We start from the raw sequence: 12,435 nt of genomic DNA on the forward strand, positions 1-12,435 counted from the left end.
AGTTCAAATGTAACTCTTAATAATACCCAATAAGTTAGTAAACCGTATTTTTATACAAGATAGAAATTCAGTCGATTATACATACGTCATTTGACTAAGTAGGTCACACAAACTATACATGGATGTCACCTACTCTATGATTCAATTGTTTAGAATCGGAGCGTACTTCATTTCACTGGCAGATGAAGTTAAATACCTGCCATTTCTTCTTGTTCCTCTTTTCGCCCTCAGTTAGAGGTGTCAGCTGTTTTCCTGGGTTGTATAAAAGTCGACTGTGTTTGCGATGTGCATTCAGTTGCCATATGAGCGGTAGAAAGTGACGACAATGAATACTCTGTCTGTTATTTTCACGTGTTGGTGTTTTTTTATTTTTTCTGAGTGTACCGGAGGTGTCTATGGTTACGTAACATCAAGTGTGGAATCTGCAGCAAACAAGTCGGGAGCGAAATATCTTACTTCACACCCAGGTAAATCTAAAGCAACAAAATTAAGAAGTGATTCCCACTACGAGTTATTACAAAATGAAATTCAGTATCACTGTGAAGACGTGCACACGTGTGTTCAGTCAATGTTGGCGAATGTGAATGATATTTCGCGGACAAATGTGTACAGTCTGGCTCAAAATATTGTGCTGGAAAGAGTGGCTGGTGGTGACAAAGAGAATGTTATGTCGAGGGCGGAATTAGAGAAATTAAAAGACGGTGCAAATGGGAGCTTCGGATATGTCACTGCGCTCCTTGTGCAGAGAACACTTGACATATTTAAGACTCACTCTTTAAAATGGAAACTACTGCCTGGAATGGACATCAGGGTATTTCGAAATCTGAATTACGGAGGAAGGATGGACATCGCCTTAGAGGTACAAGACAGAGGTAAGGCCGACGTGTTCACTTCCAGAAGTTCACACATAAAGGCTTTGGCATACATTAAATTTACTTACATTTTTATAATTCGTATATTTAAACATGCCTACTATAAATACTGGTATTTCTTCTGCATGGGATGAAAGCATCAATCAAAGACTATGTAAAGGCCACGTTCAGTCATGTGTGTCGCATTTCTGACAGTACTGAACAGATTTTGAGTGCATCTCATACTGAGGTCCTACACTAAAAGTTACTCATCGAACCGAATTTTGATTACTATCGATGTAATAAAACACATTCACGGGATGCTCAACTTTAACTTAATCGACTTTCTGAAATGAGAGCTTAACGTATAAAATTGATTATAAAATAAAGTACAGGAAACATTAAGCTCCATAAATTGAAAACGTTTTGATTATATGATAACTGACGACTTACTTACTTACTTACTTACTAATGGAGCTGAGTCTTTCTTAAGGAGCGGCAGATTCTGCAGTTACTCAAGATTTTCGCAGCATTTTATGGAACACGAATGTTCATTACCATGTTCACAAGAACCCTCCACTGGTCCCTATCCTGAGCCAGATCAATCCAGTGCATACCATCCCATCCATTTTTACACTGTCCAGCCACCTACACTTTTGTCTTCCCAGTGGTCTCTTTCCTTCTGGCTTTCCACCAATATCCTATATGCATTCATTTTCTCCATTTGTGCTACATGCCCTGCCCACCTCATCCTCCTGATTTGATCATTCTAATTATACTTGGAAAAGAGTATAAGTTATGAAGTTCCTCATTATGTAGTGACGATTAACGACATACGAGAATATTCAACTGAATTAATTGAGCGTTCAAATTAATGTTTCCTTCCAGTTTTCTCAGTTTTTGTTTGTTAATTGAGATAACTGCCTCCTCGAACGGTCTTACCGACTTCCTGAAGGATTAATAGCCCAGGTATTTAGAGCAAGGAAGAGTCTTTTTTTCCTTGGCACTACAGCCCCAATGGGCCTAGGCCTACCTCCACGAACTTCCCTATTCACTTCAGTTTTTCTAGATCTTACACATTTTGTAGGACTCCTTGGGCGGGTGATCAGCTCGTCGCAAGGCCTCTACCTGTACACAAACACAGAAAAACGCACACAAACATCCATGCCCTGAGTGGGATTCGAACCCACGATCCCGGCTTCCGAGCGAGCGAAGACAGTGCATGCCTTAGACCGCTCGGCTACCATGACCGGCTAAGAAGAGTTTATTGATCTTAAAATTATAAGGAGTGTCTTGAAGTTAAAGTTGTTCTTTGTCCTGACCATCGCACGCGGTAGCGTAGTTGGTTGAGGCACTATGCTACAAGCCGGAAGGTCGCGGGATCGAATCCTGATGAGGTCACTGGATTTTTTCAATTGACCTAATCCTTCCAGTCGCACTATGGCCCTGGGGTCAACTCAGCCTTTAACAGAAATTATTACCAGGAATCTTCCTGAGGGTAAAGGGTGGCTGGTGCATAAGCCTGATATCACTACTTTCTGAGAGCCAAGTGTAGAAAATGTAGGAGCCTCAACGTCTCACAACCCTATGGGCCTCCACGGCCTGTTATAGGGATAGTTTTACTTTACTTTACTTGGTCCTGATCATCATGTCATATAGTCATATAGGAGAAGTAGAGGCAACACTCCACGTAGTCTTTACATGGCTCTAGATAGCAACACAGCGATCAGCTTTGCGCTCCAGTCGATTCGCTCCCAGAAAAGGATCCCCGATGGATAAGAGGCTGGAAGGCCTAATAATGATAATAATACGAAGAATATCCGAAAAGTAAAGATACAAATCCAGTAAAAATGCGACGGGTTTTTTTAGAAGCGGCAGTGTTACTGTGTGAGACAGGAACCGTATGACAGGGCACAGTTCACCGGCCACAGTCACGGTAACGTAGTATTCACAGTATGTGTTTAAAATGGCCGTGTCGATTCAAAATCGCGCCAAATGTGAGATTCCTGCAGTAATTCGATTTCTTCACGAGTAAGGAGAAACTTCTGCTGGAATTCATCGCCAACTTGTTCATGTTTACGGCGAAGATGTTATGAACAGGCAAAATGCGGCAAAATGGTGTCGTGAATTTGAAGCGGAAAGAAGTGGTGATCATGATGAAATAAGGAGTGGAATGTCATCAGTTGTCAGTGATGAAATCATCAAAAAACTGATGAAAACATTCGCGCTGACACGTTTAACCATAGACGAACTACATCAAGAATGTCCAGACGTGTCAAGAACTGTTCTCAGTATCTACGAGAGCAGGCGGGGGATTTCTACGACGTTGGAATCAAAATACTCGTTCCCAGGCTCACTAAGTTCATTGCGATCCATGGTGACTATGTTGAAAAGTTAATAAAGGTGTGTTGTAAAAGTGCTACAAGTGAATCCCTTAAAAATGGTTTACAAATATTTTGTGGACTTTGTATCTTTACTTTCCGAATTTACTTACTTACTTACTTACTCATGAGCCCTTCTTGATGAGCCGCCAATTCTGCAGCTACTCAAGAATTTCCCAGCATTTTATGGAACCCGAAGGTTCATCACCGTGTTCACAAGAGCTCTCCACTGGTCACTATCCTGAGCCAGATCTATCCAATCCACATCATCCCATCCTATCTCTCTAAGTTACATTCTAATATTGTCCACCCACCTACGCCTTGGTCTTCCTTGTGGTCTCCTTCCTTCTGGCTTTCCCCCCAATAACCTATACGCATTCCTCGTCTCCCCCATTCGTGCTACATGACCTGCCCACCTCATCCTCCTTGACTTGATCATTCTAATTATACTTGGAGAAGAGTACAAGTTATGAAGCTCCTCATTATGCAGTTTTCTCCAACCTCCTGTCACTTAACCTCTCTTTGGTCCAAATATTCTCCTTACTTTCCGAATATCTTTCGTATTTCATGCTGTTTTCTCAGCCGCCTGTCAGTTCTGTACCCAGTCACTTTGCCGCAATCCGCACTGAACCATCTGGTTTCAATTTTTGGCCAGGATACTCAGAATTTCCTCTTCCTAACAGCTTTTGTCGGCACGAAGCCTCCATCCACCTGGTCTGGGGAGACCGTATACAAGGGTCCTACTGAGTCTACAATATAAAGCTGACCACTCACCATTTAGTTTCAAATTTAAGATAGTGTGATCATTACCCCCAAATCCACAGTGAGATTTCATGTCATGACATGAATCAGATTTAACATTCTCAGCACAACAATAATTCGTTTCTTGATTAACCGTAAGTTTCCTAAATTCTATCTGATGTATCCGGAATTCCCCGGGCCTATTGCAACGCATATAATGTCATGTGATATGTATTGTGATTATAGACAGGTTTTGGATTGATAAGCGAGTTTATTTGACTCTTTGATACAGCGCGTGTTTACACTTTACATTTCATTATTATACACACACACGCACACAAACTATTGTCCACTGTCACTTCTTCACTAGCCGTTGCTCGGTAGCGGCTTCAATAGCGGACATTCCCCTTCCTTTGGATTCTCGGCCGTTGCTTTGTTGTTGCATCCAATTCTTTCCGTTGAAACACGCTCATTTTCGAAGTAACGGCCGTTGTATATTTCCTTATCTCGCAGTTGCTGCCCAGCAACTGGTCTGCATGTATTTTGACAGATTTCATTTCCCCCATATACTATTTTAGAAGAAGACGTAAATTGTCACTAAGTATATCTAATTAATTTCCTTGTATTGGTTACATGTTTGTTAAAACCCCGACATATTTCGGTCACACTCCTCCGAAAATGAACGTGTGAGACCGAAACATGTCGGTGTTTTAACAATACGTAACCACTGCAAGGAAATAAACTGCATATACTTAAATGGTAATTTACACCTTGTTCTAAAATAATCCAACAGTTAACCAAGAGACTAATTTTATCAATGTTTCAGCACGACGTTTACTGATGCCACAATTCAGTGCCCAGAATAGAGCAGAATAGACAATCGGCTCACAGATGGCGGTGAGGTTGTCAGCCTTACGCGCCAACCGTGCTTTATTCCCCAGGAAAATTATTTAATTAATTTCTGGTATTCATTTCTGTTAGAGGCTGAGTCGATCCCAGGGCCATAGTGCTGCTGGAAGGATTAGGTCAATTGAAAAAATCCAGTGCCCTCATCGGGACTTGAACCCGCGACCTTCCTGCTTGTAGCATAGTGCCTCAACCAACTACGCTCCCGCGTGCCCCCATAAATCTTTACATATACACACAGAAATATGTATGAAATATTTTGAAGTAAGTTTTGCATCATGGCGACAATGCGAAAGAGTGAGGCTACTGTCACAGGAATTCCTATGGCTTTACTGGTAGGAACCGGATTCTCATCTTGACCAGGACATTTATCATTATGACTGAGGATTCTCGTGGCTTTCCTTAGGACTATAACCATAAATTAGGTCACGACCAGTTCATCCCATATCCTTTCAAATTCATTATTCACTGCAATCCCACCAAAAGACACCAAAAATAGGATTTACTGACAGGCTCGTTACGTAACTAGAAATACATACAACATTTACGCATTCTAAATGAATTAGTGTCGAAACTGTTCGACCATCCGTCTCGCATTCGTGAGAGATGAGTCTTGACTTAGGCTCAGACCATTCTGACTCAGATACATTGTGGTACCTATTACAGCACATGATTGTCTCATTGCTACAGCACTTTTGGATAACCAATTGCTACGCATGTTCGCAGAACCTCGCACTTTCGGCGGACCGCGCAAGCGCCTCATGCTGTTACTGCCCATCATGTACAAGATGGGTGTCATGACGACCATGATCGGCGGGTTGTTGGTGCTGACGCTCAAGGGGCTCACCATCGGTGTCATCTTACTCATACTAGCTGTGAGCAATCTCTTCAGCAAGCACAAACATTACGGACATCCACACCAAGGACCAACGGATATACACGTCCACATTCACAATGATCCACACGGACAGGCATACTCGGGTTGGCACCAGGAACACGTGGATCAACCACCGTATCACGTAGAGCACTCCGGCCATTACCATAGGAGGTGGTCCCCACCGTCACAGCAGCCTGTCCCCCTGCCGTACTCGGACTTGCTCTGATTCCTGACGGCCACTGACGGCCACACCTACACACATCCGTCCCACGTCGTAGGGAAGAGGACAGATCTCGAGTGCCAACCGGTTATTATTTCATGTACATCGTACATAGTCTTATTTGCAGTATTATTTCTTCCTTATAACAAACCAACTTCATTATGGCCAGTTTCTACAAAATATAGGATCAATATTTCATGCTTATTGTAAAGGTGTTTGATGTTAAACTTATAAGCTACTGTTTACAGTCATGTATGTTCATCTAGGATAAGGGGGCCCATACAAGTACGAGTCTGGCTCAAGAGTCCGACTCGGCTCGGGCTGCAATGAGCCGAACTCGTCCGTGTGTTGGTCCCCACGCTCATACATGTGAGGTGAAATTAATCCGAGCCCGTCTCCTAGCTGAGCCGGACTCGCGAGTCAGACCCGTACGTGTATGGGCCGACTAAAAACAAATGGAAGTGGAGAAATCCACTATACGTGCAGGTTCGAGGATGAATACGTATGAAGTAACTCAGACGAGAAGAATATTTTGAATTATCCTTCTCGAAACCAGGGAACTATATGAAAATACTGACATCAGTAAAATCACGCCAACACGTTCCCTAAATCGCGAATTTCAAAATATGACAGAAAATTGCTAGCCACGAGAGCAGTTACTGTTTCTATGTTATGAAAATCTGCAAGTGCTAAGAGAACTTATGCTTATGCTAAACCAGGGTATGTCTCTTCTCTGACTCACATGTCTGACACGATTATGTTGAACCGTAGCTGTAGACCCAAGTAGTGGAATATCCTTGTCCACGAGGTTGCAGCAAAGTAAGCTTGGGAAGTCTTGAAACTTATTATGGGCTCAGTCCATAATATGACTGTCTGTGGGCCGGGAAGCCGACTACATTTCTCTTCATAGCAACATCCAAACCGTCTGTGGGGCCCACGTAGACCCAGACCCAATGAGCATTATGGCTCTACCTCAGGAAATAAAGCAGCCGTAGCTTGAAACTGACCACTCACTTAAATAGAGTTTCGAGGCATTTAACGCCTGAAGTTTTTTCTTCCAAACCACCATGCGTCCTCAGGGTATATATGGTAATTCAGCATGACAAATTTACCTTTCAACTTTACCGAATTTTCCGGTATTTCCTGTACTTATTTTCTTCCTTCTAATTTTCTTTGCATTTATTCTAGAAGCAGGCTTTATCAGCAGCATCTGCTGCATTTCCTGACTCTTCCGTAGCCCTGACTATTTTGCCTGGCAGGCTCTTCCACTCCTCCTTACATAATCTTGCTTTTAGTAAAGCCCATACAACAAATACGAGTAGTAAATAAATTAACAAAATACGATTTATGTTCATGCCAAACAATTAAGTTTTCCTCTTTTATATTAATTTCGTTATATAAATCATGAAGCCGATCACAGTAGCCGCGTGGTCTAAAGCATGACTTCCTGGGTTCGAATCCCTATATAAGTGGAGGCCTTGCGAGGGCTGATTCCCGTCGAAGAGGTCCTACTGACCGTCCTAGGATTAAGAAACTGAAGTGAAACAAAGCGTTTCACGGATATCCTATGCTCCAAAGTTGTAAAGTTGTAGCAACAAGAAAGAGAGAGAGAGAATGATTTTCTTAATTTTACATCAACTATTTATATTATTTAGTGTTCAATTAAACTGAAACAAATGTACGCCATGTGCATAATTCATGGATTTATTTATTTAAATGGGAGTGTGCTCAGAGTTTATCTGCTCTTATTATTGCATTTAAAAGGATAAATTATAACTGAAATACAGTGAGACACTGAGTATTATTCAAACTTAAGACTCTAGATATGATACTTTACATTCTGAACAACTAAATTTCCATTTAATATAAAGTAAACATTATTTTACCTACGTTTAGAGTTACAAAACTAACCAACTGATAAATTAATTTTAAAATAACTGCAACAAGTGTTACGACATTGTTGCATGCAATTAGGCCTATGTTACTACGATCATTAATAAAACTGCAATATTCAGACAATTAAAATGTTAATAATAATATCAATCATTGATACAGGTAATTATGTGTTGTTTATAATCCTTGCAACATGTTTGTAAATGTTGAATATTTTTTTATTATGCTTATTTACAATCTACATCATTTCAGAGTATTAAGTAAATTTGATGTAGGTGGTTAGCTTGCAAGGGAAATATCCAGTGATGTTTCTCCTGCATGTAGTCTATTTTATTGATTGATGATGTCTAGGGGCCATGTTCTGTTCAGTCTTCTTGTCACTGGACCGTTGGTGTATAGCTCTTCTATTAATTCGTTGTCATGATTTACAGTTTGGTTTTTGTACCTTTCAGCCGTTCATTGTATTTCACATTTGACGAAGGGTATCTTTAGGTCGTTATGGAGTGTAAGGTTGCTCACATACCGTGGCGCGTCTGCAATTGCCCTTAGTGTTTTTGCTTGGAATCTCTGGATGAGATTGCTTGTCGACGGCTTTGCACATCCTCATAGCTGAAGACTATAGGACCAAATAGGTTTCAATACAGCTTACTGTTGAATATGAACGTAATTTATTGAGTACACGCGCACTATTCAGGAGATATTCGTTCACGTTACACATATAATCATTTCCCCACACTCAACTGTTATTTTTGCCGCCTTTGCATTCATCTACTTAACAACGGCGGATTTTGGTTACACCTGTAACATTGTTCGTAGAACAAAAACGTGAAACCAAATATAATATAGGCCTATTAGTTGTTTATTTGTTTGCCACAATATAATGTTAAGAACATTTGTTTTGCAAGTGTAGAAGTCAAATGTACATATTAATCCTACAATGCAGTTTTAAATATTATTTGTATATTTCAGCATTCTGTTGCATTAATATATCACTCATCCGTCTACTTTTTATTTTAAGCGTCACTTATAATTACGTTTAAAATTCATAAAATATTATTCCTTGCTATATGTTTCGGCCTCATAAGGCCATTATCAGGAAACTGTTATTGATCGAAATTGCTACACTGCATGGGCATGTTGTTATTTCATGTCGTCGTACTCGAAAATGTACGCTCGAATTTCCCTCATGCTATTTTCGTGTTGCTGTGTTCACGCAGTTTAATTTTAAATATAATTATAAGTGATTTTATAAATTGTTAATCAACTCCGTCCAGTGTGACTGATAACATGTTTTTTTCTTTCTCTCCTTTTTAATCTTCCATCCTTGACATATTTCGGGCTTAGAGACCGAAACATGTCAAGGATGAAAGGTTAAAAATGAGAGAAAGAACAAAAAAAGTTATATCAATCACACTGGACGGAGCTGATTAACCTTTTATAATATTGCTAGTGTGACGGACCGGCATGATCCAAATCATAAGTGACATTTAAAATAAAAAATAGTAGGCACAAGTGATGCAGTTTTAAAATTTGTTACCGCTCTCTGATATCAACATGTACGTTTATATCTACAGTGCTTCAGAGGCTAACACAGTATTAGTAACTAGTTTTTGTTCTATTCTACATAATGCATTACATCCCTATAGTTACAGAAAGTGTTACCAAAGTTTTAAAGTAACATAGTACGTAGGTTTTTCTACGTGTATATACTGGAGATACATTCTATAAAATAAAATGCTGTCTTTCTGATAAATATGACTGTCTATTACAGTGACAGAAGTGTGTTGCCTGTCCTACATAGACGGACTCTCACAAAGGAACAGAAGGTTCGTGCATTGTGAAGTCGTACAATGTATTAGAAATAATTAGTATTAGGATGTGAAAGTGCTATGTACTCGTTACAAAAACCGCATCTAATTCAGCCAACAGCAGGCGTGCCCTAAATTAAATGTATCAGCATAGAATGAGTGTTTCTGAAGTGCAACTCTCCACACTCTTTCTTCAAGGGCCATGGATGTAGTGCCGAGTAAAGCGGCCGGAACTTGAAGGTGACCACCCTTCTATATCTTGTACGGTGTTAAATGGATCTGTAATTTCACCCCCCATACGTCAAGATATGGCGCTTAATTAAGCACAGGGACAATTTTACCGTTCCACCTTTACCAAAAATATTCAGTTTAAGTGTCCAGGTGTCTTTATTAAGTTTGCTCTGTCAGCAGAAACGCAATTTATCAGCAAGAACAGCTGGCTCTTATGTTCACTATTCACTGTTTCTGTCATTGCCTAACAATAGACCTCATGCAACGTGACAGATGCACTTCAATTGGCTGTCGAAACGAGACCTACTTCACGAACTGTTCCTTAGATGTAAGTAAAACGAACTCATCACTCACAGTAACTTGCTGGTGCAAATGGGGACACTGTGTGTTATTTATCTCATATCAGCACTTGCTACACGTCTCAGAGACAAGTGACGTTTCTTTTGAAAAATGAACAGCGAGTTTTCTCTTTAGAATATGGGAATGACGTGACAAAAATCAAGACCTACTTAGAAATGAGATCAAACTCTGTATATTGCGTGAAGACAACTCTATTGGTATAAAAGGAAAAGTATTTATAACCGTCAGTCTGCAATGACTGCTTTATTTCTTTCCATATATAAATCCTTCCGGCTGTTCTATTGTACTGTTCATCATTTTAAGGTCAGTGTTTCAAGGTATTTTCGCTAATTACCCAGGAAGTTCTGAAATACACTGTATTTCAGAGTTATTTTCTTCTTACAATATACATTGCAGATCAACCTGCATATATCATATGTCCAAGGTACACCATAACAAACCCTGTAAATACAGTTAATTCTTTTTGCATTACTTGCGGGATCATCAGTAAATTAATATTAACACCACGATCATTAAATATGAAGCCAAGAGGAGTAAGTTGAAGTAAACAGGGCAGGAAGCCTTGTATCCTAAACAACCAATCCAACGATATCTCGATATCTATAGCAGCGACTCTTCTCTCTTACTTATCGACTGAAATGGAGTGGAGCGACATTGTGCTGCATCCAAGAGTTTAATATCTCCCGGAAAGGACCTCCTTCCAAAAGAACTAAAGTTCATTCTGTAGGAAATTTAGGTACAAATTTGATTTGAGGTTCTCACTGAGGCACATATGAGGAGTTGTATCTTCTGGGATAAAACAACGTTTAGTTCGGTGAAAATCAACCTACGTTTCGGAGGAACATATTGCCTCCATATTTACGGTTGAAGAATAAGCCACGAACCAGCATGAAGCAAACAGGAAGCAGTTCTCCTTGTTGCATAGCTTACGGCGCGTTTCGTATTGCAGACCACGTGATTTAGGCTGGTAGGGTCGGTGAAGGAGTTTAAGTGTCTGGAAGCAAGCGGCCGCAGCAGATTGAAGGCACTATTCCGACATTCAATTCGAGGCACTGAGGAGAATTGTGAAAACCTCAGTCAGGATCGCCGGTGTTGCGTTCCAGATTCGAAAGGAGACATTTCTGAATACAGGCCTAAAACCTTATCATCACATGAACTTGGTTCCATATGTTACATAACATGCAGGTAGAATTACTGGGTTTTTTGGACTTTTTCCATCGTCCGGAATTCTAGGTAATAGAGGACACTCTGGGTAATAGAGGACACGACGTTTCGGAAAATTGATCTGTTTCCGTCTACAAGTGAGAAAGGAAGACACCTTAGAAAGGGGCCCAACTGAGTAGGTGTCTTCCCTTCTCACCCGAAGATGGAAACAGATCCAGTTTCCGCAACGTCGTGTCCTCTATTATCTGGAATTCCGGACGATGGCAAAAGCCAAAACCCAGTAATTCTGTGTCATCCACCATCGTCAGAAACCTTTAGTATAACATGCACGTGTTTCGTAAAATTAGTAAATGTCTAAATGTGCTGTAATTCGAGTTAAGCGTATAGAACGTTACGAGCCTGCTTCTTCGCACTCCTTATAAAGCATTTTTTTTATAGTTCGAATTACCGTGACGAACACAGATGTTCCTGATCACGCTTTGAATACAGAATATACTTCCTCGGTTTTTGTATGCTCATTGCGGACAGTACTCTGTATGTACGGGTCATGAATTCCTGTGCTTCGTTTGAGGGAAGCGCACCAATGGAAGTGCTTATTTAGATAGGCTTACTGCAAGTTTAATCCTCATGGTTATACCGTAACGCCATCAGTTTTCCACATCGCTGAACCAATACATACTTGTAGCAGTTCTGAGATTATCTTTCTTTGTGAACGCTGATTTCCTGAAATATCGTCAAATATCCTAGGCGAATGCCGGTCACGGTAGCCCAGCGGTCTAAGGCATGCACTGTTTTTGCTCGCTCGGAAGCCGCGGTCGTGGGTTCCAATGCTACTCGGTGGATGGATATTTAGTGTTTGTGTGCATATGTGCACATTTTCTGTGTTTGTATACAGGTAGAGTCCTTGCGACCAGCTGATCACCCGCCCAAGGAGTCCTACCGAATGTATAAGGTCTAGTAAACCAAAGTGAAACGGAGAGTTTCATGGAGGTAGTCGAAGGCC

The 12,435-nt window shown here is 40.6% G+C and overlaps 1 protein-coding gene across 2 annotated transcripts; it reads left to right on the top strand.

The window, feature by feature from the left end:
- The first annotated feature begins 202 nt into the window (after window positions 1-202).
- Window positions 203-9,663, top strand: LOC111865008. 2 transcript variants are annotated; one of them, XR_004513094.1, is made up of 3 exons: window positions 203-872; window positions 5,606-6,076; window positions 9,641-9,663. XR_004513094.1 is itself a non-coding variant. In XM_023852696.2 (2 exons), the coding sequence occupies exons 1-2, from the start codon at window positions 326-328 to the stop codon at window positions 5,980-5,982; spliced, it is 924 nt and encodes a 307-aa protein (XP_023708464.2). In that variant the 5' UTR covers window positions 203-325; the 3' UTR covers window positions 5,983-7,572. The 2 variants fall into 2 exon arrangements, 1 of the variants encoding a protein (XP_023708464.2); XM_023852696.2 differs by lacking the exon at window positions 9,641-9,663 and having other exon boundaries at window positions 5,606-7,572.
- The last annotated feature ends 2,772 nt before the right edge of the window (window positions 9,664-12,435 follow it).

This window comes from Cryptotermes secundus, unplaced genomic scaffold (assembly GCF_002891405.2).
Source record: "Cryptotermes secundus unplaced genomic scaffold, Csec_1.0 scaffold579, whole genome shotgun sequence".
Taxonomy (NCBI): domain Eukaryota; kingdom Metazoa; phylum Arthropoda; class Insecta; order Blattodea; family Kalotermitidae; genus Cryptotermes; species Cryptotermes secundus.